Source organism: Aphidius gifuensis, linkage group LG2, assembly GCF_014905175.1.
Source record: "Aphidius gifuensis isolate YNYX2018 linkage group LG2, ASM1490517v1, whole genome shotgun sequence".
Taxonomy (NCBI): Eukaryota; Metazoa; Arthropoda; class Insecta; order Hymenoptera; family Braconidae; genus Aphidius; species Aphidius gifuensis.
Window position 1 is genome coordinate 634,818 of NC_057789.1, and position 27,730 is coordinate 662,547.

At 24.6% G+C, this 27,730-nt stretch overlaps 5 protein-coding genes and 1 long non-coding RNA gene across 9 annotated transcripts; 3 read left to right on the top strand and 3 right to left on the bottom strand.

The window, feature by feature from the left end:
- The first annotated feature begins 6,669 nt into the window (after positions 1-6,669).
- On the top strand, positions 6,670-9,024 carry LOC122848084. Its single transcript, XM_044145910.1, has 4 exons — positions 6,670-7,117; positions 7,190-7,623; positions 7,710-7,742; positions 7,828-9,024. Exons 1-4 carry the CDS (start codon positions 6,961-6,963, stop codon positions 8,914-8,916), a joined length of 1,713 nt encoding a protein of 570 aa, XP_044001845.1. The 5' UTR covers positions 6,670-6,960; the 3' UTR covers positions 8,917-9,024.
- On the top strand, positions 6,770-27,631 carry LOC122848099 (dynein regulatory complex subunit 6-like). 4 transcript variants are annotated; one of them, XM_044145931.1, is made up of 4 exons: positions 6,770-6,786; positions 25,580-26,284; positions 26,372-26,416; positions 26,498-27,631. In XM_044145931.1, the coding sequence occupies exons 2-4, from the start codon at positions 26,015-26,017 to the stop codon at positions 27,584-27,586; spliced, it is 1,404 nt and encodes a 467-aa protein (XP_044001866.1). In that variant the 5' UTR covers positions 6,770-6,786; positions 25,580-26,014; the 3' UTR covers positions 27,587-27,631. The 4 variants fall into 4 exon arrangements, with proteins under 4 accessions (XP_044001866.1, XP_044001867.1, XP_044001868.1 ...); XM_044145932.1 differs by lacking the exon at positions 6,770-6,786 and adding an exon at positions 25,226-25,270; XM_044145933.1 differs by lacking the exon at positions 6,770-6,786 and adding an exon at positions 25,235-25,408 and having other exon boundaries at positions 25,580-26,305.
- Positions 11,903-12,741, bottom strand: LOC122849334. The gene is made up of 3 exons (XM_044148027.1): positions 12,567-12,741; positions 12,043-12,494; positions 11,903-11,959 (listed from the first exon to the last, which is right to left on the bottom strand). The coding sequence occupies exons 1-3, from the start codon at positions 12,721-12,723 to the stop codon at positions 11,903-11,905; spliced, it is 666 nt and encodes a 221-aa protein (XP_044003962.1). The 5' UTR covers positions 12,724-12,741.
- Positions 13,229-18,412, top strand: LOC122849336 (dynein regulatory complex subunit 6-like). The gene is made up of 6 exons (XM_044148028.1): positions 13,229-13,323; positions 13,486-13,660; positions 13,732-14,189; positions 14,278-14,322; positions 14,405-15,443; positions 18,306-18,412. Exons 2-6 carry the CDS (start codon positions 13,504-13,506, stop codon positions 18,410-18,412), a joined length of 1,806 nt encoding a protein of 601 aa, XP_044003963.1. The 5' UTR covers positions 13,229-13,323; positions 13,486-13,503.
- On the bottom strand, positions 19,409-21,133 carry LOC122848140. Its single transcript, XR_006373443.1, has 2 exons — positions 20,402-21,133; positions 19,409-20,331 (listed from the first exon to the last, which is right to left on the bottom strand). It is a non-coding gene; the product is annotated as an uncharacterized LOC122848140 (long non-coding RNA).
- On the bottom strand, positions 22,620-25,024 carry LOC122848086. Its single transcript, XM_044145912.1, has 5 exons — positions 24,912-25,024; positions 24,447-24,622; positions 23,920-24,374; positions 23,797-23,835; positions 22,620-23,711 (listed from the first exon to the last, which is right to left on the bottom strand). The coding sequence occupies exons 2-5, from the start codon at positions 24,604-24,606 to the stop codon at positions 22,683-22,685; spliced, it is 1,683 nt and encodes a 560-aa protein (XP_044001847.1). The 5' UTR covers positions 24,607-24,622; positions 24,912-25,024; the 3' UTR covers positions 22,620-22,682.
- Positions 27,632-27,730: the final 99 nt, after the last annotated feature.

Here is a 27,730-nt window from a genome sequence, read left to right on the forward strand (position 1 = left end):
CAAAAGAAACATATTTAAAATAATAAAAATTAAAAAAAAAAAAATCATTATAAAGCTGTTGTATTATTATTTTTGCTAGTTAACTGTTCCATATTTGTTGAATTTTTTTAAACCAAAAGATGTAATTATGGAAAATTAGATTTAAAATAAATGCAATTCATTGAATATGACACAAATTTAAAAAAAAAAATTTTTTCTTATTTTCATATTGTTTTTTTGAGCAAAAAAATTGATAAATAAAAAATAATTTTGTATACCTAATTACATTTTTATTGATAATTTTTTTTTTTCGTTTTTTTTTTTTTTTTTAACATTGTAAATTTACATAAGTATAAAAGATATAAAAAAATTTATATCTTCGTCGTTACAGTTATCAATAATACATTCGAAACATGTTTTATAAAATATTTTTTTTCTAAACTGTCTATGGATTACCAATTCAATTTATAAAAAAATTTATGAAAGACAATAAATAATTTATGATAATTATTGCTATGAATTTAAATATAAAATAAGTCAATGTTTTTTTTTTTTTTTTTTTTTTCCATCGCCGATTTATACATTTTTTTACAATTAATTATTTTCTATTCATAAAAAAATAAACAACTTACACAAGCCCTCCATTGCGAAATTAGCAGATACCTTTGAAAAATAATTTAAAAAATTATTCTCGCACTTTCAATAATTTTTTTCATAAAAAAATTTAAATGTCAAGTGGTTTGTTTTAATTAAAATTTGATTATAAAAATATATTTAATAAAATTAATTGGAGAAAAAAAAAAAAAATAATGTATACACACAATGACAAGCTTGGAAAAATAAAGGAAAATTAATATTAAAAATGTTCACCTTATTTATGATTTTAATGTTCATGTATTTTGTTAGAAATTAAATTATAACTGTTTGGTATTTTGATGAGTGTGTGTGCTTTTTTAAAAATTTTTTTTTTCAATCAAACAGGTATAGCTTGTGCATTTTCCACATTTTTACAAAGAAATTATCAAAAAAAAATTTAATAAATTAATTCAAAAAAAAAAAAAAAAAAAAAAATAGGTACTAGTAATTAAATCAATAAATTTTAAAAATAATTTTTCACTGAATAAACTTCTAATTATAATTAACAAGAATTAAAGATATTAGCTAAAATATTTTTTTCTATCTTTTAAATTGCTGAAATAATAATTTAAATTATGGAGTAAATAAATAAAACATTTTTTTATAAATATGAAAAAAATTTATAATTTAAAATATATTTTGATTATAATCTTTAAGTACATTATTTTTTAAGTTTATAAAAATAGTATTAGTTTAAAATATTTTTTATTCATTAAAATATATTTTATATAAAATATGTTAGTTTTGATTAAAATATATATAAGTAAATAATAAAAATAATAATAAAAAATCATATAATTTTCTTACTATCTGATTATAATAATATTTGAAATTTATAAAATCGTTCTCTCTTGTCTTCAAACTAACTCACAAATCACATTATTAATCACCAATACTTGCAATCATATTTAAAACTTGCATTTCAACGTCATAAAAAAAAAAAACAAAATCAATTTTAACAATTTTCTTTTTCAATTATCTCTTCACTTATTTAATATAATAAATAAAAATTAAATTATAAATACTATGATTAATAATATACTTTCATTAAAAGCATTAAACTTTTGATATTAAATTCTAAACATTTGTCTTTGTAATTAACAATTACAATTATAATTTGATTATTGTTTTTCTATATTCTTACTGCTAATATATAATAATAAAAAATTCGAAATGCTTATAGTCCCCATGGGCTGGTTACGAAATGATTTTAGATAAGTTAGTAGTGAAAAAAACCTGTTCTTCAAGTATTTCTCTAAGACCTTACATTAATAGGTTTTTTTTTTTTTTTTTTACTTCTAAATTATATTTGAGCAAACTTCATACAAGTTCACCGTAAAAAAACGTAAAAAAAGTACATGTATCTATGAAAGTTAAGAATAAAAATTATTTTTCTTCGATACTTCGAAAAACTGGTGACTTCTTGGGTGACTTTTTTAATTTTTTTTCCAATTCATTCAAGGATTTTAATGATTTATCAGTCTTTTTCCAGAGTTTTCTTCCTTTGTAAAAACCCCAACAGAAATTGAAAATTTGAAACAAGATACAAGTCCCATTCCACGAAGATGTTGAGTACTCTTTTAATGTATATGTCGTATAATTAGTTGTTATAATACAAGCTATCATATTTGTAAGTACGATACCTGATATAATTATTGGGAGTATCCATGGATAATTTTTATACAATTTGTATAATAGTAATAATGGATTAATTATAAAACTCATTATTTTTATAATTATGTCACTACTTGCCTGTATCTCTTCAAACTTTTTATTAATTTCTTTTTTTTTATTTCGAATCATACTATTATCAAGCTGTTTTTCATAAAATTCATTATGTTCATCAATTAATATGTTTAGCTCGTCTACTTTTTTTCGATTAATTAACAATTCCAGTTGGCCAATTTCCTTCTTTTTTTCATCGAGTTCTTCTAAATAACATGCTAATTCTTCACTTGCTGCTGAATGTAATAGATTTGATTTTATATTACTCATTTTTATCGTCATTTATTACTGATAAATATGTGTTTTTTAAATTTTTTATATTATATTATTGTTGATCAACAATAAAACTGAATCACACAATTTTAATTTTTTTCTTATGAATATTTATTTTATATTTTAATTATTATTGACTCTTTGGCACTGTCGAATTAATCCATCCAGACCAGAAGAAAGGGACAGTCAGGGACAGTGAGACTGAGTCAGTGGTCAGTGGTCGGCTATCGCGGGGGTCCATGAATTTTAATGAGGCCGGTGATTTGATTTTTAGAACATTCCAGATTATTTCAGATGAGAGAAAAAGAGGCAGCTGCGAAATTGTGTTTGAAAGACAGAGCGAAACATATGATCATTGCCGCCTAAAATTATCTCACGTCAAGTTAGATATTAAAAAATTTTTAATTGGTTGGTCAACGGAATATTTGAATATGGAATGGCCAATCAATAATCAGCGTTTTTACATATGGCTGCCGGAAATTTAAATATGGCGCTTCCGATAAAAGAGCGCACTTAATGTCAACAGTCGGTATATTTATCTCCATCCCACTCTCATCAACTCTCATCAAAACAAAAATAAACAATAACAACAATAAAAAAAAAAAAAAAAAGAGGGGCTGATTGATATAATTGCTAAAAGTAATAACAAAGCTTCTTTTTTTCATTCAAATAATTTACGATTCAGGTAATTGTTTTCTTAAATTTGTGCTGATTTTAATTGATTTTTCTGTGGTTAGATGAATCAATATTTAATTAGTGATAGAAAACACTGCAAAATACGTGTTTATAGGTTATTTTTTCTTTAATATTTTAATCAACAATTTTTCAAGTTATCATAAAAAAAAATATATATAGGTATTTTACTATGTTCATTTGATTATTAAATTATTTGACATAAAAATTTAATTTTATTATTATGGTTTTAATAAATATTTAATCAACAATTTTGACAGTCCAATAATATGTATTATTTACATTTACAGTATTTATCCATGAGTCATGATGATGAGTGTAAAAAGGATACGTATTGAGGGAAATCACCTAGTCTCTGCAGATGATGTTAAGGAGAAAATGGATCTCATCAACTCTCTTGATAATGATTCATTAGCACAAATATTTATGATGCTGCCAATATCTGAGAGGATAACTATGAATGAAGGTATAATAATCATTGATATATTTATTATTTAGCTTGTTGATATTAACGTTTTCAATTTGTTATTTTCTATTCCAGTTTGTTCTAAATGGAAAGAGGCGTATCAACTAGCTTGGCACGACATTAAAAAATACAAATGTACCAATACAATTGTTCGTAATCATAAAAAATGTATTTTAACACAATCATATGTAGAAAAAGTATTATTCAAATGTGGTATTTATTTAAAAGAATTGATTCTTTCAAAAGCTTGTGACTCAAGTATCATGCCAGTAGTTGCTGAATACTGCAAAAATTTAACAACCCTTGAATTTGAAATTGTCAGAATTCATCCTTATGATACTAATTACGTGGTTAAAGCATTCACACAGTTGAAGCAATTGAAAGTCGTTAAAATACATATATCTGGATATATATTTCAATTTCAAATACTGAATAGTCTTCCAAAAGATATAAATGAAATTCATTTATTTTTTACAACTACTGAATCGCCAAATAAGTTGGATATAGACCCAGAACAATGGCTTATGGTAAGGAGCTATCGTTAGCCGATAATTATATTTTTTTGTCATTAATATGAAAGTAAACTAATGTTTAAATTGATTTTCTTTCAGTTTTATGTTTCAACTTATTATTTATCACCATCACTTTTCGTAAGTACTTATTGTTAGTCCATAATAATTTTTATTGTCATTCATAAGAAAGAATATTAACTTTGTTAAATTTATTTTGTTTCAGTCTTTGAAAAAATTTACGAATCTTCAAAGTTTGACAATTAATTCTTGCACTATCACCAATATTATTCAAGAAATATCAAAAAAAACAACACTTGTTTATCTCGATCTCCAAAAATGTAAGACTAAAAATGAGATTTTTACATTCAATCAACTTTCAAACTTGGAACATCTCAACATTAAGGACGTGTCTTTCATGGATAGTCAATCGCAAAATATTCCAAATCTACTCAGTGGTATTTTCAATACATGCAAAAATCTAAAACATCTTGATGCACCAGATTTTGATGTTGATCTAGCTGAAATTAAAATGAAAAACTGGGTAAACTTGAAAAACTTGGTATATTTAAATAGTCGCTGGCGAGCTAATGATGCTTTAATCAAAAAAATCATCAAGTATTGCAATAATTTAGAATTCATAAATATTGATACATTAAATAGTGAATCTATTATAAAATTAACAAAATTAGAAAATCTTAATTATTTAAAATTTGCGAGGACAAATAATATCAATAATGAAGTAATGGTTGCAATTTTAAATAATCGTAAAAAAATTAAACATCTGATATTTCCCTATAATAATAGAGTGGAGGCATCAATTTTTGATGATTTATCAAAATTGCAATATATTGAAAGTTTATATTTGGCATTTAGTCAAGAACTTGGAGATAGTGCTATTTTTGCTATTGCTAAAAATTGTAAGCTCTTGAAGTGTTTAAATATTAGAGAGTGTTTTCTCATCACTTCAATTGCTTATATTGCTTTAACAAGCCTGAAAAATTTGAAAGAACTAAATGTTAAAAGGAACATTAATGTTGAAGACACTTTTATTGACAAATTAAGAGGAATAAAAAGTTTAAATTGTTCTGAATGCAACCGACTTACTGATGCTGGTGTCATTCAATTTATAAAAAATAATCCAGATCTTGAATTTCTTAATGTCAGCTATATCACAGAAGTTACAATTGACACGATTATTGCTGCAGATGAGGTATCTAAAAATCGTACAAATGATACTTTTTTAGCTATAAAAACTGATGATTTAGATCTTAAAGAAGCCTGCAATAAATCTCAATTGTTAAAATCGTTTTAAATTATTTTTTTCCTCAGTAAGTACATCTTGTATATTTTCTACATTTCTACAAAAAAATCATATGTAAAATAATAAGAATTGAAAAAAAAAAATCATTACAAAGCTGTTGTATTTGTATTTTTTTTATATAACTGTTCCATATATGTTGATTCGTTTTTCAAACAAGAAAAAGCAGTTATGGGAAATTAGATTTGAAAAAAGTTTAAGGGATGATTATAATAATTTATATGACATTGATAATTAAATACTAAATAAACAACAATAAATTCACAAGTCTAGGTAAATTAAAAAAGTTATAATTAATTAAATAAGATTATAATATGGAAAGAAATTTTTATATAATTTTCTATACCTAATTACATTTTGATTGATAATTTTTCTTGTAATTGTAAATTGTGAATTTACATATGAAAAATTTTATCTCCGTTGTTACAGTTATCAATAATACATTAGAAAAAAAATATTTTATAAAACATATTTCTAAAATATTTCTTATACAACATAGTAAAATGTCTATGGATTACCAATTCAATTTAAAAAAAATTTATAAAAGACAATAAATAATTAATGATAATTATTGCTATGAATTTAAATTTAAAATAATACAATGTTTTTTTTTTTTTTTTCTCATCGCAGATTTATCCATTATTTTACAATTGAATATATTCTATTTATAAAAAAAAACAACTTACACTTATTAGTTATTACTTATTACAGATGAGAAAAAAAAAGAGGCAGCTGCGAAAATGTGTTTGAAAGACAGAGCGAAATATATGATCATTGCCGCCTAAAATTATCTCACGTCAAGTTAGATATTAATAAATTTTTAATTGGTTGGTCAACAGAATATTTGAATATGGAATGGCCAATCAATAATCAGAGATTTTTGCGTTTTTACAAATGGCTGCTATAATTTTAAATGGCGTCTTTGCTTTGAATACCGATAAAACAGCGTACTTACTACCAACAAACAAAAAAATATATAACAAAAGAAAAACAATATAATAAAAAACAACAAAAAAAAAAGAGGGGCTGATTGATATAACTATTGAAAGTAATAACAAAGCTTTTTTTTATTTAAATAATTGGCTACTCCGGTAATTGTTTCCTTAAAATTTTGCTGATTTTAATTGATTTTTCTGTAGTTAGATGAATCAATATTTAGCTAGTGACAGAAAACACTTGTTTAGGTTATGTTTATGTCAATATTTTGATCAACAATTTCTTTATTTATAGTTGAAAAACACTCTCTATATTTAACTATGTTCATTTGATTGTTTAATTATTTGGCATAAAAAATTTAATAATCTTGATAGTCCAATAATATGTATTGTTTATATTTACAGTATATTTACTCATAAGCCATGATGGGTGCAAAGAGGATATGTATTGACAAAGATCAACAAACCTCTACAGATAATGTTGACGAGAAAATGGATCTCATCAACTCTCTTGATAATGATTCCTTAGCACAAGTATTTATGATGCTGCCAATATCTGAGCGAATAACTATGGATCAAGGTATAATCATTAAAATATATATTATTTAGTTTGTTGATATTAATGTTTTAAATTTAATATTTTCTAATTTAGTCTGTTCCAAATGGAAAGAGGCCTGTCAACTAGCTTGGCATGACATTAAAAAATACAAATGTACCAATACAATTGTTCGCAATCATGAAAAATGTATTTTAACACAATCATATGTAGAAAAAATATTATTCAATTGTGGTATTTATTTAAAAGAATTGATTCTTTCAAAATTTTGTAACTCAAGTATCATGCCAGTAATTGCTGAATACTGCAAGGATTTAACAACACTTGAATTTGAAATTATCAGATTTGAAACTTATGATACTGATTACTTTGGTGAAGCATTTAAACAGTTGGATCAATTGAAAGTCGTTAAAATACATATATCTGGATATATATTTCAATTTCAAATGCTGAATAGTCTTCCAAAAGATATAACTGAAATTCATTTATTTTTTGGACTTAAAGTTGTATACCCGGAACAATGTTTTTGGGTAAGCAGCTATCGTTAGCCAATTATTTTATTTTTTTTGTCGTTAATATAAAAGTATACTAACGTTTAAATTTATTTTTTTTTCAGTTATCACCATCACCAGTATCACCATCACTTTTCGTAAATACTTATTAGTAGTCAATAATTATTTTTATCGTCATTCATAAGAAATAATATTAACTATGTTAAATTAATTTCGTTTTAGTCTTTGAGAAAATTAACTAATCTACAAAGCTTGACAATACGTTCTTACGATATCACTGACATTATCGAAGAAATATCAAAAAAAACAACACTTGTTTATCTCGATCTCCAAGAATGTAAGACTGAAAATAAGATTTTTACATTCAATGAACTTTCAAACTTGGAACACCTCAACATTAAGGACGTGTTCTTCATAGATAGTCAATCGAAAATTATTCCAGATCTACTCAGTGGTATTTTCAATAAATGCAAAAAGCTAAAACATCTTGATGCACCAGATTTTGATGTTGATCTAGCTGAAATTGAAATGGAAAACTGGGTAAACTTGGAAAACTTGGTATATTTAAATAGTCGCTGGCGAGCTAGTGATGCTTTAATCGAAAAAATCATCGGGTATTGCAATAATTTAGAATTTATAAATACTGATACATTAAATAGTAAATCTATTATAAAATTAACAAAATTAGAAAACCTCAATTATTTAGACTTTGAGAGGACAAATAATGTCAATAAAGAAGTAATGGTTGCAATTTCAAATAATTGTAAAAAACTAAAACATCTAGTACTTCCAATGTATAATAAAGTGGAGGCATCACTTTTTGATGATTTATCAAAATTGCAATATATTGAAAGTTTAAATTTGGCATTTAGTTACAAACTTGAAGATAGTGCTATTATTGCTATTGCTAAAAATTGTAAGCTCTTAAAAAGTTTGAATCTTCGAAGGTGTCACTCTATCACTTCAACTGCTTACATTGCTTTAGCGAGTTTAAAAAATTTGAATGAACTAGACGTTGAATCGAATGAAAATGTTGAAGACACTTTTATTGTCAAATTAAGAGGAATAAAAAGTTTAAATTGTTCTGAATGCAACAATCTTACTGATGCTGGTGTCATTCAATTTATAAAAAATAATCCAGATCTTGAATTTCTTGATATCAGCTGTAACAAAAAAATTACAATTGATACGATTTTTGCTGCAGATGAGGCAGTTAAAAATCGTACAAATGACACTTTTTTATGTATAAAAACTCGTGATCCAGTTCTGAAAGAAGCTTGCATTAAATCTCAATGGTTAACTTGTGATTAGAATGGAATTGGAGTATTTTTTTCTTCAGCAGGTACATCTTGTATCTTTTCTACATTCCTACAAAAAAATCACATTTAAAATAGTGAAAATTCAATCAAAATCATTACAAAGCTGTTGTATTATTATTTTTCTAATTACATTGACTATCATATTAATTATATTATATATTATATTATGTATTATATTATATCATATATATTATTATATTATTCTCATGTTATTATATATATTATATTATATTATATTAATTATAATTTATATTAACTGTTTCTATATTTGTTGACTTTTTTTTTAAACAAAAAGATGTAGTTATGGAAAATTAAATTTAAAAAAAATCTAAGAGATGATGAGTTGTTGAACTTATTAAATAATCTTGTAACATAATGAGTCTGATTATAATGATAATTTATATGACATTAATAAACAAATGCCAAATAAACAGCATTACATTGACAAGTCTAGGTAAATCATTAAAGTTATAACTATAGTTAATTAAATAAGACTCGAATTTAAAAAAAAAAAATTTTCTATTTCTGAAAAATTGATAAATAAAAAATAATTTCATATAGCTAATTACTTTTTGATTGATAATTCTTTGTCTTGTTATTTTTTTTCACCTTGTAAATTTACATATAAAAAATATAAAAATTTTTATCTTCGTCGTTACAGTTATCATATACAGGTATAATAATCAATAATACAACAGAAAAAAATACTTTATAAAACATGTCTCGAATCTTTTGTAGCTGAAGAAGAGGGTAGCTACTTTTAATTTTTAAATGGTGGCTAAACAAAATTCACGAGGTTTAGTGGATAAATATGCATCACAGCTGCACTTGTAAAATACTATTGAATGACAGCTGTTATACAAATAACAAAATACACGTGGATATTTCAAGTACATAAATGGTTTGTTTCCTCTTTTTTTCATAATATTTACAATATATCATTATATCTAAATAAATGCATTTATTTTCAACAGGACTTATTTCTCAACGCCCTGGAGTATCTTCACATTTTTAATTTTATAATCAATTTCTCAATTTATTTATAAACATAATAATTAAAAAAAAAATGTATTACCCTTATAAAGGTAATTGAGTCAATATTAATAGCAATACAAGTCAATTAATCCAGTAGCATTAGTAGCTGAAATAATATGATTTATAAAACAGAAAAAAAAAATTAAATAAATAATTTTTAAGAGTAATATTTTCACTATAATTTGACTAGATAAAATAATAATTATTAACAAGATACAAAAATATTATTTAGAATAATTTTTCATATTTTTAACTTGCTGAAATAAAAATTTTAATTGTGGATTAAATAAATAAGACATTCTTTTTTATATAAATTATTTATACAAAAAATGTATATAATTTATTGAATAAAATTAAATTAAATAATTGAATTTAAAAAATTGATATTGTGATTATAATTTTTAAGTATATTTTTTTTTTTTTTTTTTCATTTTGTATTTTTTGTATTTTATTTATTCATTTATTTAATAACTTTATGCTTGAGACCAACAAGGACCTATTAGAGTACGTTGATAGATTTACAATAACTTTACATCATTGAAATAATTAATTAAATTGCAATTCAACAATAATTTAATAACAAAGTTAACATAATTTTTTTTTTTTATCGTACCATTTTGTTTAAAAAAAATCCAATATATATGGAACAGTTAATTAAAAAAAAAATAATACAACAGCTTTGTGATGATTTTTTTTTTCAATTTTTGTTATTTTAAATATGATTTTTTTGTAGAAATCTAGAAAAAATACAAGATGTACCTACTGAGGAAAAAGACACTTCAATTGCATTCTAACAATAAATTAACCATTGAGGTGTAATGCGAGCTTTTTTGAGATCTATATCAGATTCTATAGATAAAAAAGTATCATTTGTACGATTTTTAGATACCTCATCTGCAGCAATAATCGTGTCAATTGTAACTTTTGGGATATAGCTGATATCAAGAAATTCAAGATCTGGATTATTTTTTATAAATTGAATGACACCAGCATCAGTAAGTTGGTTGCATTTAGAACAATTTAAACTTTTTATTCCTCTTAATTTGACAATAAAATTGTCTTCAACATTATCACTTAATTCAACGTTTAGTTCTTTTAAATTTTTCAAGCTCGTTAAAGCAATATAAGCAGTTGAAGTGATGAAAAGACACATTCTAATATTCAAACATTTTAAGAGCTTACAATTTTGAGCAATAGCAATCATAGCACTATCTCCAAGTTTGTCACTAAATGACAAATTTAAACTTTCAATATATTGCAATTTTGATAAATCATTTAAAATTGATGCCTCCACTATATTAGACCCGTAAATGACCAAATGTTTAAGTTTTTTACAATTATTTGTAATTGCAACTATTACTTCTTTATTTAAACTATTTGTCTTCTCCAATCCTAAATAATTGAGGTTTTCTAATTTTGTTAATTTTATAATAGATTCACTATTGAATAAATCAGTATTTATGAATTCTAAATTATTGCAATACTTGATGATATTGTTGATTATTGCATCACTAGCTTGCCAGCGAATATTTAAATATACTAAGTTTTGCAAGTTTACCCAGTTTTTCGTTTTAATTTCAGCTAAATCAATATGAAAATCTGGTGCATCAAGATGTTTTAGCTTTTTGCATGTATTGAAAATATCACTGATTGGATTTGAAATATCTCCCGATCGATTAGCTATGAAGGACACACCCTTAATATTGAGATGTTCCAAGTTTGAAAGTTGATTGAATGTAAAAATCTCATTTTTAGTCTTACATTCTTGAAGATCGAGATAAACAAGTGTTGTTTTTTTTGATATTTCGTAAATAATGTTGGTGATGTTATAAAAACGTATTGTCAAACTTCGAAGATTGGTAAATTTTCTCAAAGACTGAAACAAATTAAATTTAACAAAGTTAATATTCTTTCGTATGAATGACAATAAAAATAATTATTGACTAACAATAAATACTTACAAAAAGTGATGGTGCTACAAAATCAGGCAAAAAGTGGTTCTGAAATGAATAAATTTAAACGTTAGTATTCTTTCATATTAATGACAAAAAAATATAATTATTGGCTAACGATAGCTACTTACGGCAAGACATAATAATGTGGTAAAACTCGACAGTTGCGGTTCAGCAAATCCAAAAAATAAATGAATTTCATTTATATCTTTTGGAAGACTATTGAGCATTTGAAATTGAGACTCAGATCCAGATATATGTATTTTAACGACCTTTAATTGCTTCAAGTGTGTGAATGCTTCAACAAAGCGGTCAGTGTAACTACTATCTTTCCATACGTCAATTTCAAATTCAAGTGTTGTTAAATTTTTGCAATATTCAGCAATTATTGGCATGATAGTTGAGTTACAAATTTTTGAAAGAATTAATTCTTTTAAATAAATACCACAATTGAATAATATTTTTTCTACGTAAGATTGTGTTAAAATACATTTTTCATAACTACGAACAATTGCATTGGTACATTTGTATTTTTTTATGTCATGCCAAGCTAGTTGACAGGCCTCTTTCCATTTCAAACAAACTGGAATAGAAAATAACAAATTTAAAACATTAATATCAACAAACCAAATAATATATATTTTGATAATTATACCTTGATCCATAGTTATTCTCTCAGATATCGGCAGCAACATGAATATTTGTGCTAATGAATCATTATCAAGAGAGTTGATGAGATCCATTTTCTCCTCAACATCATCTGCAGAGACTTGTTGATCTTTTTTAATATGTATCTCCTTTGCACTCATCATGACTTATGAGTAAATATACTGTAAATATAAACAATACATATTATTGGACTGTCAAGATTGTTGATTAAATATATTTATCAAAACCATAATAATAAATTCAAATTTTTTATATCAAATAATTTAATAATCAAATGAACATAGTTATAAATATATATTTTGTTTGATTATAAATAAAGAAATTATTGATTAAAATATTGACATAAACATAACCTAAACAAGTGTTTCTGTCATTAACTAAATATTGATTCACGTAACGACAAACAAATCAATGAAAATCAGCAAAAATTTAAGGAAACAACTACCTGAATAGTCAATGAAAATTTATATAAAAACTTCGTTCAACTTTTAACTTTGTTATTACGTTTAATCGGTTATAAAATATGTATATGTAACCGTTATAAAACGCGATAACCAGCGATAACAATCAACCTCTCTCTCTTTTATTTTTTATTGTTGTATATTACCAACAGTCAAAGTTTTTTTTATTCTAATAATTAACAATTCAGATAGCTGTTTGTTTAAATTTTTCGTTGTTTTTAATTGATTTGTTTGTGGTTACGTAAATCAACATTTATTTAGTGATAGAAAACACTTGTTTAGGTTATTTTTCATTCAATATTTTAATAAACAATTTCTTTTGATTTCTTTATTTACCATCAAAAAAAATATATTTTTACTATGTTCATTTGATTATTAAATTATTTGACATAAAAAATTTATTAATCTTGACAGTCTAATAATATGTATTGTTTATATTTACAGTATATTTACTCATGAGTCATGATAAGTGCAAAGAGGATACGTATTGAGAAAAACCAAGAAGTCTCTGCAAATTATGTCAAGAAGAAAATGGATTTTATCAACTATCTTGATAATGATTCATTAGCACAAATATTCATGCTGCTGCCAATATCTGAGAGGATAACTATGAAGGAAGGTATGATCTTTAAAATATATATTACTTAGTTTGTTGATATTAATGTTTAAATTTATTATTTTCTGTTTCAGTTTGTTCCAAATGGCAAGAGGCCTGTCAACTAGCTTGGCATGACATTAAAAAATACAAATGTACCAATACAATTGTTCGTAATCATAAAAAATGTATTTTAACACAACGATACGTAGAAAAAGTATTATTCAATTGTGGTATTTATTTGAAAGAATTGATTCTTTCTTTAATTTGTGACTCAAGTATCATGCCAATAATTGCTGAACACTGCAAAAATTTAAAAACACTTGAATTTGCACTTGTCGAATTTGGGAATAAAAATACTTATCGCTTTGTTGAAGCATTTACACAATTGGAGCAATTGAAAGTCGTTAAAATACATATATCTGGATATAACTTTCAATTTCGAATGCTGAATAGTCTTCCAAAAGATATAAATGAAATTCATTTATTTTTTAAACCTAATGGATCTCCAGAAATCTCATTCGATTCGGGCATAATAAAATCAACACTATTTGTAATTAGTTTCCATTAGCCAGTAATTATTTTTACTGTTATTCATAAGAAAGAAAAAATACTAATATTTACATTAATGTTTTTTTTAGACAACAATGTTATTCAATTCAGATCCAGTAGCACCATCATTTTTCGTAAGTATTGTTAGTCAATAATTATTTTTTTTTGTCATTCATAAGAAAAACTATTAACTTTGTTAAATTAAATTTGCTTTAGTCTTTGAAAAAATTTACCAATCTTCGAAGTTTGACAATACATCGTTGCATTATCACCGATATTATTCAAGAAATATCAAGAAAAACAACACTTGTTTATCTTGATCTCGAAAAATGTAAAACCAAAAAAGAGATTTTTACATTCAATCAACTTTTAAACTTGGAACATCTCAACATTAAGGATGTGTCCTTCATGGATATTCCAAATCTACTCAGTGGTATTTTCAATGCATGCAAAAATTTAAAACATCTTGATGCACCAGATTTTCATGTTGATCTAGCTGAAATTAAAATGGAAAACTGGGTAAACTGGAGAAACTTGGTACATTTAAATATTCGCTGGCAAGCTAGTGATGCAATAATCGAAAATATCATCAAGCATTGCAATAATTTAGAATTCATAAATATTGATGAATTAAATAGTGAATCTACTATAGAATTAACAAAATTAGAAAACCTTAATCATTTAGATTTCGAGGTGACAAATATCGATAACGAAGTAATGGTTGCAATTATAAATAATTGTAAAAAACTTAAACATCTAGTACTTCCCGAGTATAATATGGTGAAGGCATCAATTTTTTATGATTTATCAAAATTGCAATATATTGAAAGTTTAAATTTGGCATTTAGTTTCAAACTTGGAGATAGTGCTATTATTGCTATTGCTAAAAATTGTAAGCTCTTAAAATGTTTGAATATTAAAAATTGTAACATCACTTCAAGTGGTTATATTGCTTTAACGGGCTTGAAGAATTTGGAAGAACTAAATATCGAAATGAGTGTTAATGTTGAAGACAATTTTGTTGTCAAATTAAGAGGAATAAAAAGTTTATATTGTTCTGGATGTCACGAACTTACTGATACTGGTATCATTCAATTTATAAAAAATAATCCAGATCTTGAATTTCTTAACATCAGCTTCAACACAAATGTTACAATGGACACGATTATTGCTGCAGAAGAGGCAGTTAAAAATCGTACAAATGATACTTTTTTAGCTATAAAAAGTGTTGATTCAGATATTGAAAAAGCCTGCCGTAACTCTCAATGGTTAATTTATTGTTAGAATTAATTTGGAGTATTTTTTTCCTCAGCAGGTACATCTTGTTATTTTTTTACATTTCTACAAAAAAATCATATGTAAAATAATAAAGATTAAAAAAAAAAATCATTACAAAGCTGTGGTATTATTATTTTCGCTAATTAACTGTTCCATATTTGTTGAATTTTTTATATTCAACAAAAAGATGTAGTCATGAAAAATTAGATTTAAAAAAAAGTTTAAAGGATGATATCATATGAGTTGTTGAACTGATTAAATAATCTTGTGACATAATAAGTCTGATTATAATATCAATTTATATGACATTGATAATTATATGCCAAATAAATAACAATAAATTGACAAGTCTAGATAAATTAATAAAGTTATAATTAATTAAATAAGACTCAAATTAAAAAAAAAAAACTTTTTTTTTATTTCCGTATTGTTTTTTTGAGCCAAAAAATTGATAAATAAAAAATAATTTTGTGCACCTAATTAATTACATATTGATTGTTCATTGTTTTTTTTTTGTTTTTTTATTTTTTCACATTGTAAATTTACATATAAAAGATATAAAAATTTTTTGTTGTTACAGTTATCAATAATACAACTTCTCCTCTCTCTCTTTTATTTTTTATTGTTGTATATTACCAACGGTCGATATATTTATTCTATCAAACGAGTAAATGTCAAAAAGAAAACAATAATAACAATAGTAATAAATTTTTAAGATTAATTGTTAATTATTAAAATAATAATTTTAATAATTTTCATTATTAAAAGTAATAATAAATTTTTTTTTTTCATTCAAATAATTGACAATTCAGGTAAGTAGCTGCTTGTTTAAATTTTTGCTGATTTTCATTGATTTGTTGGTGGCTACGTGAATCAGTATTTAACTAATGGCAAAAACACTTGTTTAGGCTATGATTATGTCAATTTAAATTAAATCAATAATTTCTTTATTCATCATCAAACAAAATATATATTGAATACTATGTTCATTTGATTATTAAATTATTTGATATAGGTAATTTATGAATATAAAAATGTCATGAAATATTTAATTCATAAAAATCATAAAAATTTAAACTTATCATTATGATTTTAATAAATTTTCAATCAACAATCTCGACAGTCTAATAATATGTATTGTTTATAATTACAGTGTTTACTCATAACTTGTGTCATAACTCATAAGTCATAATGAGGGCAAAAAGGAAATATATTAAGAAAGATAAACAAGTCTTTGTAGATGATGTTAAGGAGAAAATGGATCTCATCAACTCCCTTGATAATGATTCCTTAGCACAAATATTTATGCTGCTGCCAATATCAGAGCGAATAACTATGGATCAAGGTATAATCACTAAAATATGTATTATTTAGTTTGTTGATATAATTGTTTGAAATTTGTTACTTTCTATTCCAGTTTGTTCCAAATGGAAAGAGGCCTGTCAACTAGCTTGGCATAACGTTAAAAAATACAAATGTACCAATGCAATTGTTCGTAGTTATGAAAAATGTATTTTAACACAATCATACGTAGAAAAAATATTATTCAATTGTGGTATTTATTTAAAAGAATTGATTCTTTCAAAAATTTGTGACTCAAGTATCATGCCAATAATTGCCGAACACTGTAAAAATTTAACAACACTTGAATTTGAAATTGACGTATGGAGAGATAATAGTTACACTGACCGCTTTGCTGAAGCATCCACACAGTTGAAGCAATTGAAAGTCGTTAAATTACATATATCTGGATATAACTTTCAATTTCAAATGCTGAATAGTCTTCCAAAAGATATAAATGAAATTCATTTATTTTTTAAACCTAATGGATCACCAGAAATGTCATTTGATTCAGACGCAGTACTATCATCACTTTTGGTAAGTAGTTTTCATTAGCCAATAATTATTTTTATTGTCATTCATAAGAAAGAAAGAATACTAACATTTAAATTAATTTTTTCTTCAGTCAGAAAGATCATTTTATTCACACCCAGTAGCACCATCTTTTTTCGTAAGTATTGATAGTCAATAATTTTTTTTAATGTCGTTCATAAGAAAGAATATTAACTTTGTTAAATTGATTTTGCTTCAGCCTTTAAAAAAATTTACCAATCTTCAAAGTTTGACAATAAATTCTTGCATTATCAGCGAGATTATTCAAGAAATATCAAAAAAAACAACACTTGTTTATCTCGATCTCCAAAAATGTAAGACTACAAATGAGATTTTCACATTCAATCAACTTTCAAACTTGGAACATCTCAACATTAAGGGTGTGTCCTTCATGGCTAATCGATCGCGAAATATTCCAAATCCACTCAGTGATATTTTCAATACATGCAAAAATCTAAAACATCTTGATGCACCAGATTTTCATGTTGATCTAGCTGAAATTAACATGGAAAACTGGGTACACTTGAAAAACTTTGTATATCTAAATATTCGCTGGCAAGCTAGTGATGCAATAATCGAAAAAATCATCAAGTATTGCAATAATTTAGAATTCATAAACATTGATGAATTAAATAGTGAATCTACTATTAAATTAACAAAATTAAAAAACCTAAATTACTTAAAATTTGCGAAGACAAATAATATCACTAAAGAAGTGATGGTTGCAATTTTAAATAATTGTAAGAAACTCAAGCATCTGGTGCTTGACAATTTAAAATTGGCATTTGGCATTGGCAAACAAATTTAAATTTGGCATTCAGTACCAAACTTGGAGATAGTGCTATTGCTGCTATTGCTAAAAACTGTAAGCTTTTGAAATGTTTAAATATTGGAGAGGTGTAATTCATATATTTCATTAATTCTATATTTAGTGGTAACACTGCAGATGAGGCATCTAAAAATCGTACAAATGATACTTTTTTATCTATAAAAACTAATGATCCAGATCTTGAAAAAGCCTGCAGTGAATCTCAATGGTTAATTGATTGTTAAAATGAAATTGAAGTATTTTTTTCCTCAGCAAGTGTATCTTGTATCTTTTCTACTTTTTTACAAAAAAATCATTTTTAAAATAATAAAAGCTAAAACAAAATCATTACAAATATGTATTTTTGCTAATTAACTGTTCCATATTTGTTGAATTTTTTTTAAACAAAAAAATGTAATTATGGAAAATTAGATTTAAAAAAAAGTTTAAGGGAAGTCTAGGTATATTAATAAAGTTGCAATTAATACAATAAGACTCATATTTAAAAAAAAAAAATTTTTTTTATTTCCAGATTGTTTTTTTGAGCCAAAAAATTGATAAATAATAAATAATTTTGTATACCTAATTACAATTTGATTAATAATTTTTTTTTTCTGTTTTTTCTGTTTTTTTTTTTTTTTTTTTCACATTGTAAATTTACATATAGAAGATATAAAATTTTTTATAAAACATGTTTCGAATCTTTTGTAGCTAAAGGAGAGGATAGCTATTACCCCTCGTAATTTTTTTTGAAATACTTCGTATACAACGCAGTAAAATGTATTATGGATTACCAATTTATTTTATATAAAATTTATAAAAAACAATAAATAATTAATAATAACTATTGCTATGAATTTAAAATTAAAATAATACAATGTGTGTGTTTTTTTTTTTTCTCATCGCAGATGAGTTACAATTTTCTTTTTTATGTGACCTTCAAACGAATGATAAGTTTCTATCATTCTCAGTCGAATAAAAAAAAATACCAGTACAATAATTGTGGTGGTATTTAAAGATGTTCTAACATCTAAAACAGCCATTATGATTAATTTATCTAATTAAGTATCGATCAACTTTATGTTTATATTAACATGTAAAAAATTTTTTTAAGTTCACATTGATCTTATTGAAATTTGTCACTAATTAAAGGTGTCAATTTGCTAGTTCATATGGCATTATTATTTTGTAAATAATTTTTTTTTTTTAGTTTGATTTGTTTAAAATAATATGGCTTTACATTTTTAAATTTTTTTGAATTTTTTTTTTTTTTTTTTACGAACGTATAAAAATAATAGAAAAAAAACGGTAGGAGTAGGGGTAAGAGTTTGTGACCATTTTGATTTAATTTTCGTGGTATTTATTTATGTAGAATTAATTTTACGATTTTTAATTTATCCTGTACCTCGTGAATACGTAGTTAAACAATTTTATTTCTTTGGAGTATTGTAAAATTTATCTACAAAAGTAAAGACCACGAAATTTAAGAACACAGCTTTTTTTTCTAATCTAATTATGTAAATGACGTAAATAATTTTAAAACTGTCTAAATATTATTATACTGCATGTTTTAGATAGATCACAAACTCTTACCATTTACCATTACCTTAGAGAGAACCTGACAAAAAAAAAGCACTGTTGGTATAGCTGGTGTTTTGGTTGACAGAAATTCATACAAAATTGTACGAATTTAATACAGTCTTAATACTTCGATGATATATATTTTTTAATTATAATATCTAAAATAAAATGTAAGACCAAATCATTTGTGTCTATATAGTATATTGTGATACAGACATTAAGTACAACCATTAAACATATAACTATGAATACTATCATAAAAAAACAATGCAAGTCAGTCAAATGCTGTGGCATTAGTGATTTCATAAATATGTGCATTACGAACATGACGACGAGCACAATCAGACAGAGAATTGTATAAAATTTGACTTCATCATAAAATGAACGTGAATATAAATTAAAAATGATGGCAAACAGAAGGGTCTTCAATGTTGGCCAACAGAAATTGTATAGTTTCGAAAAAATAATTTTAATATTGTTTCTTTCATTACCAGGATGAATAGTTACTTCAGAGTTATCCATTTTTAAGAGATATATTAAATTTTTGCGATATTCAAAAATTTAAAGCTCTCGAATTTCGTTTCTGTAATATAAAATTAAAAAACATAATTTAATATTGCATATATATTTTTCTTATTTTTATTTTTTCTCACTCAATTTGAATTTAATTTGATAGTGACGTCACTATTTTGTTGGTTTTAACAGGTTTTAAAAGTCTTGGAGCACGAGGTACAGGAGCACCTGAATCAACAGGTTGACAACAAACAACAAGTGAAATTATACTGACACGAGCGCCGGCAAAAAAAATAATTATGCCGGTGATTTAATTTCGAGAACGTTCGAGAGCATTCTATAGAACAAAATAAGAGAGAGAAACTGCGAAAGTGCTAGAGAAAGAGAAAAGAGATATTGTCGCGCTATTACGTGTGATTGCGTGTGTGCAAAAAAACACGATTCAGCATACGCAATATGCAAATAAGCCTTTAGCTTTGAATGATTAGAATTTCGGAGCCATTTTGCTTTAACCTCTTGAAAATATTTATAATTTTTTAATACCGGTGTTATTTTATTAAAAATATTTTTATAAGTTTAATTGTTTTTCTCATTTTATATTAAAAATTTAAATTAATTTATTTATTCATTTCTTATTTTTGCAAATTATTTGGTACTTTAAAATGCTGGCTAAACGAAATTCACGAGGTTTAGTGGACAATGTCACAGCTGATCACAGCTGACACTTGTAAATATTTACTATTTTTGACAGATGACAGCTGTTATACAAATAACAAAATACACGTGAGTATTTCAAGTACATAAATGGTTTGTTTCCTCTTTTTTTCATAATATTTACAATATATCATTATATCTAAATAAATGCATTTATTTTCAACAGGACTCATTTCTCAACGCCCTGGAGTATAGCATCCTCGGCATCTTCACACTTTTAATTGTGTAATCAATTTATCAATTTATTTATAAACATAATAATTAAAAAAAAAAAATTATTACCCTGATAAAGGTTGAGTCAATATTAATAGCAATACAAGTCAATTAATCCAGTAGCATTAATAGCTGAAATAATATGATTTATAAAACAGAAAAAAAACAAAAATTAAATAAATAAATTCTAAGAGTAATTTTTTTACTATAATTTGACTAGATAAAATTATAATTATTAACAACAAGATACAGAAATATTATTTAGAATAATTTTTTATATTTTTTAACTTGCTGAAATAAAAATTTAAATTGTGGATTAAATAAATAAGACATTCGTTTTTATATAAATTATATATACGAAAATGTATATAATTTATTGAATGAAATTGAATTAAATAATTAAATATAAAAAATTGATATTGTGATTATAATCTTTAAGTACATTTTTTTTTTTTTTCCATTTTGTATTTTTTGTATTTTATTTAATAACTTTATGCTTGAGACCAACAAGGACCTATTAGAGTACGTTAAAAGATTTACAATAACTTTACATTATTGAAATAATTAATTAAATTTCAATTTAACAAATTTGTTTAATTAATAATAACAAAGTTAACATAATTTTTTTTTTTTTTTTCATACCAGTTATTTTATTTTATTTTATATTTTTTTTTTTCAGTTTTCAAAAATTACGTTTTTTTTTGTTGAAAAATAAATGAATAATAATTATGAAAATTATAATATCAATCTCTTGCTACCAACTCACGTCTCACATAACAAAGTATTACAATTTTTTCGACGTTAGTTCGACGTTGAAATAATTGATTTAATATAAATTAATTAATTATTATTGTTAATGAATGATATTTGTTTATATATAATAAAACAAATAATATTTGAAATTACCGCGCTTACTGATAAAAAAAAAGCGTCTCTGATATTCTGATATTGATATTTTAAATTTCAATTCATAGCAATATTATTATTAATTATTTTTCTTGTTTTTTTATAACTTTTTTATAAATTGAATTGGTAATCCATAGACATTTTTAATACGCTATGTACGAAATATTTCAAAATAATTACGAGGGGTAATATCTACCCTCATCTTTAGCTACAAAAAATTCGAAACATGTTTTATAAAAGTTTTTTTTATTATTTGAGTCTTATTTCATTAATCATAACTTTATTAATTTACCCACACTTGTCAATTTTATTGTCGTTTATTTAGCGTATCATTATCAATATCATATAAATTATTATTATTATAATCCGGCTTATTATGTCACAAGATTATTTAATAACTTCAACAACTCATCATCCCTTGAACTTTTTTTTAAATCTAATTTTCTATAGCTACATTTTTTTGTTAAAAAAAGAATCCAACATATATGAAACAGTTAATTAGAAAAAATACTAATATGATTTTTTTGCAAAATTGTAAAAAAAAAAACAGGATGTACCTGCTGAGGATAAAAATAATCCAATTCCATTCTAATCACAAGTTAACCATTGAGATTTAATGCAAGCTTCTTTAAGAACTGGATCATCAGTTTTTATAGCTAAAAAAGTATCATTTGTACGATTTTTAGATACCTCTTCTGCAGCAATAATCGTGTCAATTGTAACATTTGTGATATAGCTGATATCAAGAAATTCAAGATCTGGATTATTTTTTATAAATTGAATGACACCAGCATCAGTAAGTTGCTTGCATTGAGAACAACTTAAACTTTTTATTTCTCTTAATTGGACAATAAAGTTATCTTCAACATTTTCATTCGATTCAATATTTAGTTCTTTCAAATTTTTCAAGCTCGTTAAAGCAATATAAGCAGTTGAAGTGATGCGACTCCGTCCAATATTCAAAATACATGCCAAATTTAAACTTTCAATATATTGCAATTTTAATATATCATCAAAAATTGATGCCTCCACTGTAGTATACCCGTTAATTACCAGATGTTTAATTTTTTTACAATTATTTAAAATTGCAACCATTACTTCTCCATTGATATAATTTGTAACCCCAAATTTTAAATAATTAAGATTTTCTAATTTTGTTAATTTTATAGTAGATTCACTATTTAATTTATCAATATTTATGAATTCCAAATTATTGCAATACTTGATGATATTTTTGATTATTGCATCACTAGCTTGCCAGCGAATATTTAAATATACCAAGTTTCTCAAGTTTACCCAGTTTTCCATTTTAATTTCAGCTAGATCAACATTAATACCTGGTGCATCAAGATGTTTTAAATTTTTGCATGTATTGAAAATATCACTGATTGGATTTAACATATTTTGCGATAATTCACTATCCATAAAGGACATGTGCTTAATGTTGAGATGTTCCAAGTTTGAAAGTTGATTGAAGGTAAATATCTCACCGGTAGAAATACATTCTTGGAGATCGAGATAAACAAGTGTTGTTTTTTCAGATATTTCTTGCATAATGTTGGTAATAATGCAAGAATGTATTGTCAACTTTCGAAGATGGGCAAATTTTCTCAAAGACTGAAGCAAAATAAATCTAATAAAGTTAATATTCTTTCTTATAAATGACAATAAAAATGATTATTGACTAACAATAAGTACTTACGAAAAGTGATGGTGCTACTGGGTCCCTATAAGATTCTAACTAAAGAAAAATAAATTTAAACGTTAGTATTCTTTCATATTAATGACGAAAAAATATAATTATTAGCTAATGATAGCTACTTACCAACAAAAATAATTGTCGGTTAAAACCCGACAGTTTTTGCGATTCACTAAGTTCAAAAAATAAATGAATTTCATTTGTATCTTTTGGAAGACTATTCAGCATTTGAAATTGAAACCTTTCTCCAGCTATATGTATTTTAACGATTTTCAATTGCTCCAACTGTGTGAATGTTTCAACAAAGCGATCAGTATAACGGTCATCTTTATTTACGTCAATTTCAAATTCAAGTGTACTTAGATTTTTGCAGTATTCAGCAATTATTGGCATGATACTTGAGTCACAAACTTTTGAAAGAATCAATTCTTTTAAATAAATACCACAATTGAATATTACTTTTTCTACGTATGACTGTGTTAAGATACATTTTTTATAATTACGGACAATTGTATTGGTACATTTGTATTTTTTAATGTCATGCCAAGCTAGTTGACAGGCCTCTTTCCATTTGGAACAAACTGAAATAGAAAATAACAAATTTAAAACAATCATATCAACAAACTAAATAATACATATTTTAATGATTATACCTTCATTCATAGTTATCCTCTCAGACATTGGCAGCAGCATGAATATTTGGGCTAATGAATCATTATCAAGAGAGTTGATGAGATCCATTTTCTCCTCAACATCATTTGCAGAGACTTGTTTATCTTTCTCAATACGTATCCTCTTTGCACTCATCATCATGACTTATGGATAAATACTGTAAATATAAACAATACATATTGTTGGACTGTCAAAATTGTTGATTAAATATTTATTAAAACCATAATAATAAATTTAAATTTTTATGTCAAATAATTTAATAATCAAATGAACATAGTTAAATATAGGTATATATTTTTTTTTTTGACGATAAATAAATAAATTGTTGATGAAAATACTAAAGAAAAAATAACCTAAACAAGTGTTTTCTATCACTAATTAAATATTAATTCATCTGAACACAGGAAAATCAATTAAAATCAGCAAAAATTTAAGGAAACAACTACCTGAATAGACAATGAAAAAAAAAAACTTCGTTCAACTTTGTTATTATTTGAAGAAAATTAAAATTTTTATTAAAATTTTAATAGGTTATAAGTTATCACCGATTAACCGTTATAACACGCGAATAAATGATAAATTACAATTTACAATCAATGAATCAACCCTTTTTCTTTTGTTTTTTTTTTTGTTTTTTATTGTTGTATATTACTAACAGTCGGTATATTTATCTCCATCTAGCGGTCACTCATCAAAGGAGTAATTATCATATTTACATTTTAGACATAAATGTCAAAAAAAACAATAATAACAATAGTAATAAATTTCTAAGATTAATTGTTAATTATTATTTTCGTTATCAAGAGTAATCACAAAACTTTTATTTCATTCAAACAATTGACAATTCAGATAGCTGTTTGTTTAAATTTTTGGTGGTTTTTAATTGATTTGTTTGTGGTTACATGAATCAATATTTAATTAGTGATAGAAAACACTTGTTTAGGTTATTTTTTCTTCAATATTTTAATAAACAATTTTTTTTGATTTCTTTATTTACCATCAAAAAAAAAAATATATTTTTTACTATGTTCATTTGATTATTAAATTATTTGACATAAAAAATTTAATAATCTTGATAGTCCAATAATCAAATATGTATTGTTTATATTTACAGTATATTTACTCATAAGCCATGATGAGTGCAAAGAGGATACGTATTGAGAAATACCAAGAAGTCTTTGCAAATTATGTCAAGGAGAAAAAGGATTTTATCAACTCTCTTGATAATGATTCGTTAGCACAAATATTCATGCTGCTGCCAATATCTGAGAGAATAACTATGGATCAAGGTATAATTATTAAAATATATATTTTTTAGTTTGTTGATATTAATGTTTTAAATTTGTTATTTTCTATTCCAGTTTGTTCCAAATGGAAAGAGGCCTGTCAACTAGCTTGGCATGACATTAAAAAATACAAATGTACCAATACAATTGTTCGTAATCATAAAAAATGTATTTTAACACAACGATACGTAGAAAAAGTATTATTCAATTGTGGTATTTATTTGAAAGAATTGATTCTTTCTTTAATTTGTGACTCAAGTATCATGCCAATAATTGCTGAACACTGCAAAAATTTAACAACACTTGAATTTGCACTTGTCGAATTTGGGAATAAAAATACTTATCGCTTTGTTGAAGCATTTACACAATTGGAGCAATTGAAAGTCGTTAAAATACATATATCTGGATATAACTTTCAATTTCGAATGCTGAATAGTCTTCCAAAAGATATAAATGAAATTCATTTATTTTTTAAACCTAATGGATCTCCAGAAATCTCATTCGATTCGGGCATAATAAAATCAACACTATTTGTAATTAGTTTCCATTAGCCAGTAATTATTTTTACTGTTATTCATAAGAAAGAAAAAATACTAATATTTACATTAATGTTTTTTTAGACAACAATGTTATTCAATTCAGATCCAGTAGCACCATCATTTTTCGTAAGTATTGTTAGTCAATAATTATTTTTTTTGTCATTCATAAGAAAGAATATTAACTTTGTTAAATTAAATTTGCTTCAGTCTTTGAAAAAATTTACCAATCTTCGAAGTTTGACAATACATCGTTGCATTATCACCGATATTATTCAAGAAATATCAAGAAAAACAACACTTGTTTATCTTGATCTCGAAAAATGTAAAACCAAAAAAGAGATTTTTACATTCAATCAACTTTTAAACTTGGAACATCTCAACATTAAGGATGTGTCCTTCATGGATAGTCACACTATATCACAAAATATTCCAAATCTACTCAGTGGTATTTTCAATGCATGCAAAAATTTAAAACATCTTGATGCACCAGATTTTCATGTTGATCTAGTTGAAATTAAAATGGAAAACTGGGTAAACTGGAGAAACTTGGTACATTTAAATATTCGCTGGCAAGCTAGTGATGCAATAATCGAAAATATCATCAAGCATTGCAATAATTTAGAATTCATAAATATTGATGAATTAAATAGTGAATCTACTATAGAATTAACAAAATTAGAAAACCTTAATCATTTAGATTTCGAGGTGACAAATATCGATAACGAAGTAATGGTTGCAATTATAAATAATTGTAAAAAACTTAAACATCTAGTACTTCCCGAGTATAATATGGTGAAGGCATCAATTTTTTATGATTTATCAAAATTGCAATATATTGAAAGTTTAAATTTGGCATTTAGTTTCAAACTTGGAGATAGTGCTATTATTGCTATTGCTAAAAATTGTAAGCTCTTAAAATGTTTGAATATTAAAAATTGTAACATCACTTCAAGTGGTTATATTGCTTTAACGGGCTTGAAGAATTTGGAAGAACTAAATATCGAAATGAGTGTTAATGTTGAAGACAATTTTGTTGTCAAATTAAGAGGAATAAAAAGTTTATATTGTTCTGGATGTCACGAACTTACTGATACTGGTATCATTCAATTTATAAAAAATAATCCAGATCTTGAATTTCTTGATATTAGCTATATGACAAATGTTACAATTGACACGATTATTGGTGCAGAAGAGGCAGTTAAAAATCGTACAAATAATACTCTTTTAGCTATAAAAACTGATGTTTTAGATCTTGAAAAAGCCTGCCTTGACTCTCAATGGTTAATTTATTGTTAGAATCAATTTGGAGTATTTTTTTTCTCAGCAGGTACTTCTTGTTATTTTTTTACATTGCTACAAAAAAATCATATGTAAAATAATAAAGATTAAAAAAAAAAATCATTACAAAGCTGTGGTATTATTATTTTCGCTAATTAACTG

Coding starts and splice junctions, on each gene's coding strand:
- LOC122848084 (XM_044145910.1), top strand. CDS start 6,961: ATGATGGGTGCAAAGAGGATATGTATTGACAAAGATCAACAAACCTCT. Junction 7,624..7,709: donor ACCCGGAACAATGTTTTTGG/GTAAGCAGCTAT, acceptor TTTTTTTTTCAG/TTATCACCATCACCAGTATC. Junction 7,743..7,827: donor CAGTATCACCATCACTTTTC/GTAAATACTTAT, acceptor ATTTCGTTTTAG/TCTTTGAGAAAATTAACTAA.
- LOC122849334 (XM_044148027.1), bottom strand. CDS start 12,723: ATGATGAGTGCAAAGGAGATACATATTAAAAAAGATCAACAAGTCTCT. Junction 12,495..12,566: donor GAGAATAACTATGGATCAAG/GTATAATTATCA, acceptor TTTCTATTCCAG/TTTGTTTGAAATGGAAAGAG. Junction 11,960..12,042: donor CCACATTATTATGTCTTGCC/GTAAGTAGCTAT, acceptor TATTCATTTCAG/AACCACTTTTTGCCTGATTT.
- LOC122849336 (XM_044148028.1), top strand. CDS start 13,504: ATGATAAGTGCAAAGAGGATACGTATTGAGAAAAACCAAGAAGTCTCT. Junction 14,190..14,277: donor TAATAAAATCAACACTATTT/GTAATTAGTTTC, acceptor TGTTTTTTTTAG/ACAACAATGTTATTCAATTC. Junction 15,444..18,305: donor AGATATTGAAAAAGCCTGCC/GTAACTCTCAAT, acceptor GTAACACTGCAG/ATGAGGCATCTAAAAATCGT.
- LOC122848086 (XM_044145912.1), bottom strand. CDS start 24,606: ATGATGATGAGTGCAAAGAGGATACGTATTGAGAAAGATAAACAAGTC. Junction 23,836..23,919: donor ACCGACAATTATTTTTGTTG/GTAAGTAGCTAT, acceptor ATTTTTCTTTAG/TTAGAATCTTATAGGGACCC. Junction 23,712..23,796: donor CAGTAGCACCATCACTTTTC/GTAAGTACTTAT, acceptor ATTTTGCTTCAG/TCTTTGAGAAAATTTGCCCA.
- LOC122848099 (XM_044145931.1), top strand. CDS start 26,015: ATGCCAATAATTGCTGAACACTGCAAAAATTTAACAACACTTGAATTT. Junction 26,285..26,371: donor TAATAAAATCAACACTATTT/GTAATTAGTTTC, acceptor ATGTTTTTTTAG/ACAACAATGTTATTCAATTC. Junction 26,417..26,497: donor CAGTAGCACCATCATTTTTC/GTAAGTATTGTT, acceptor AATTTGCTTCAG/TCTTTGAAAAAATTTACCAA.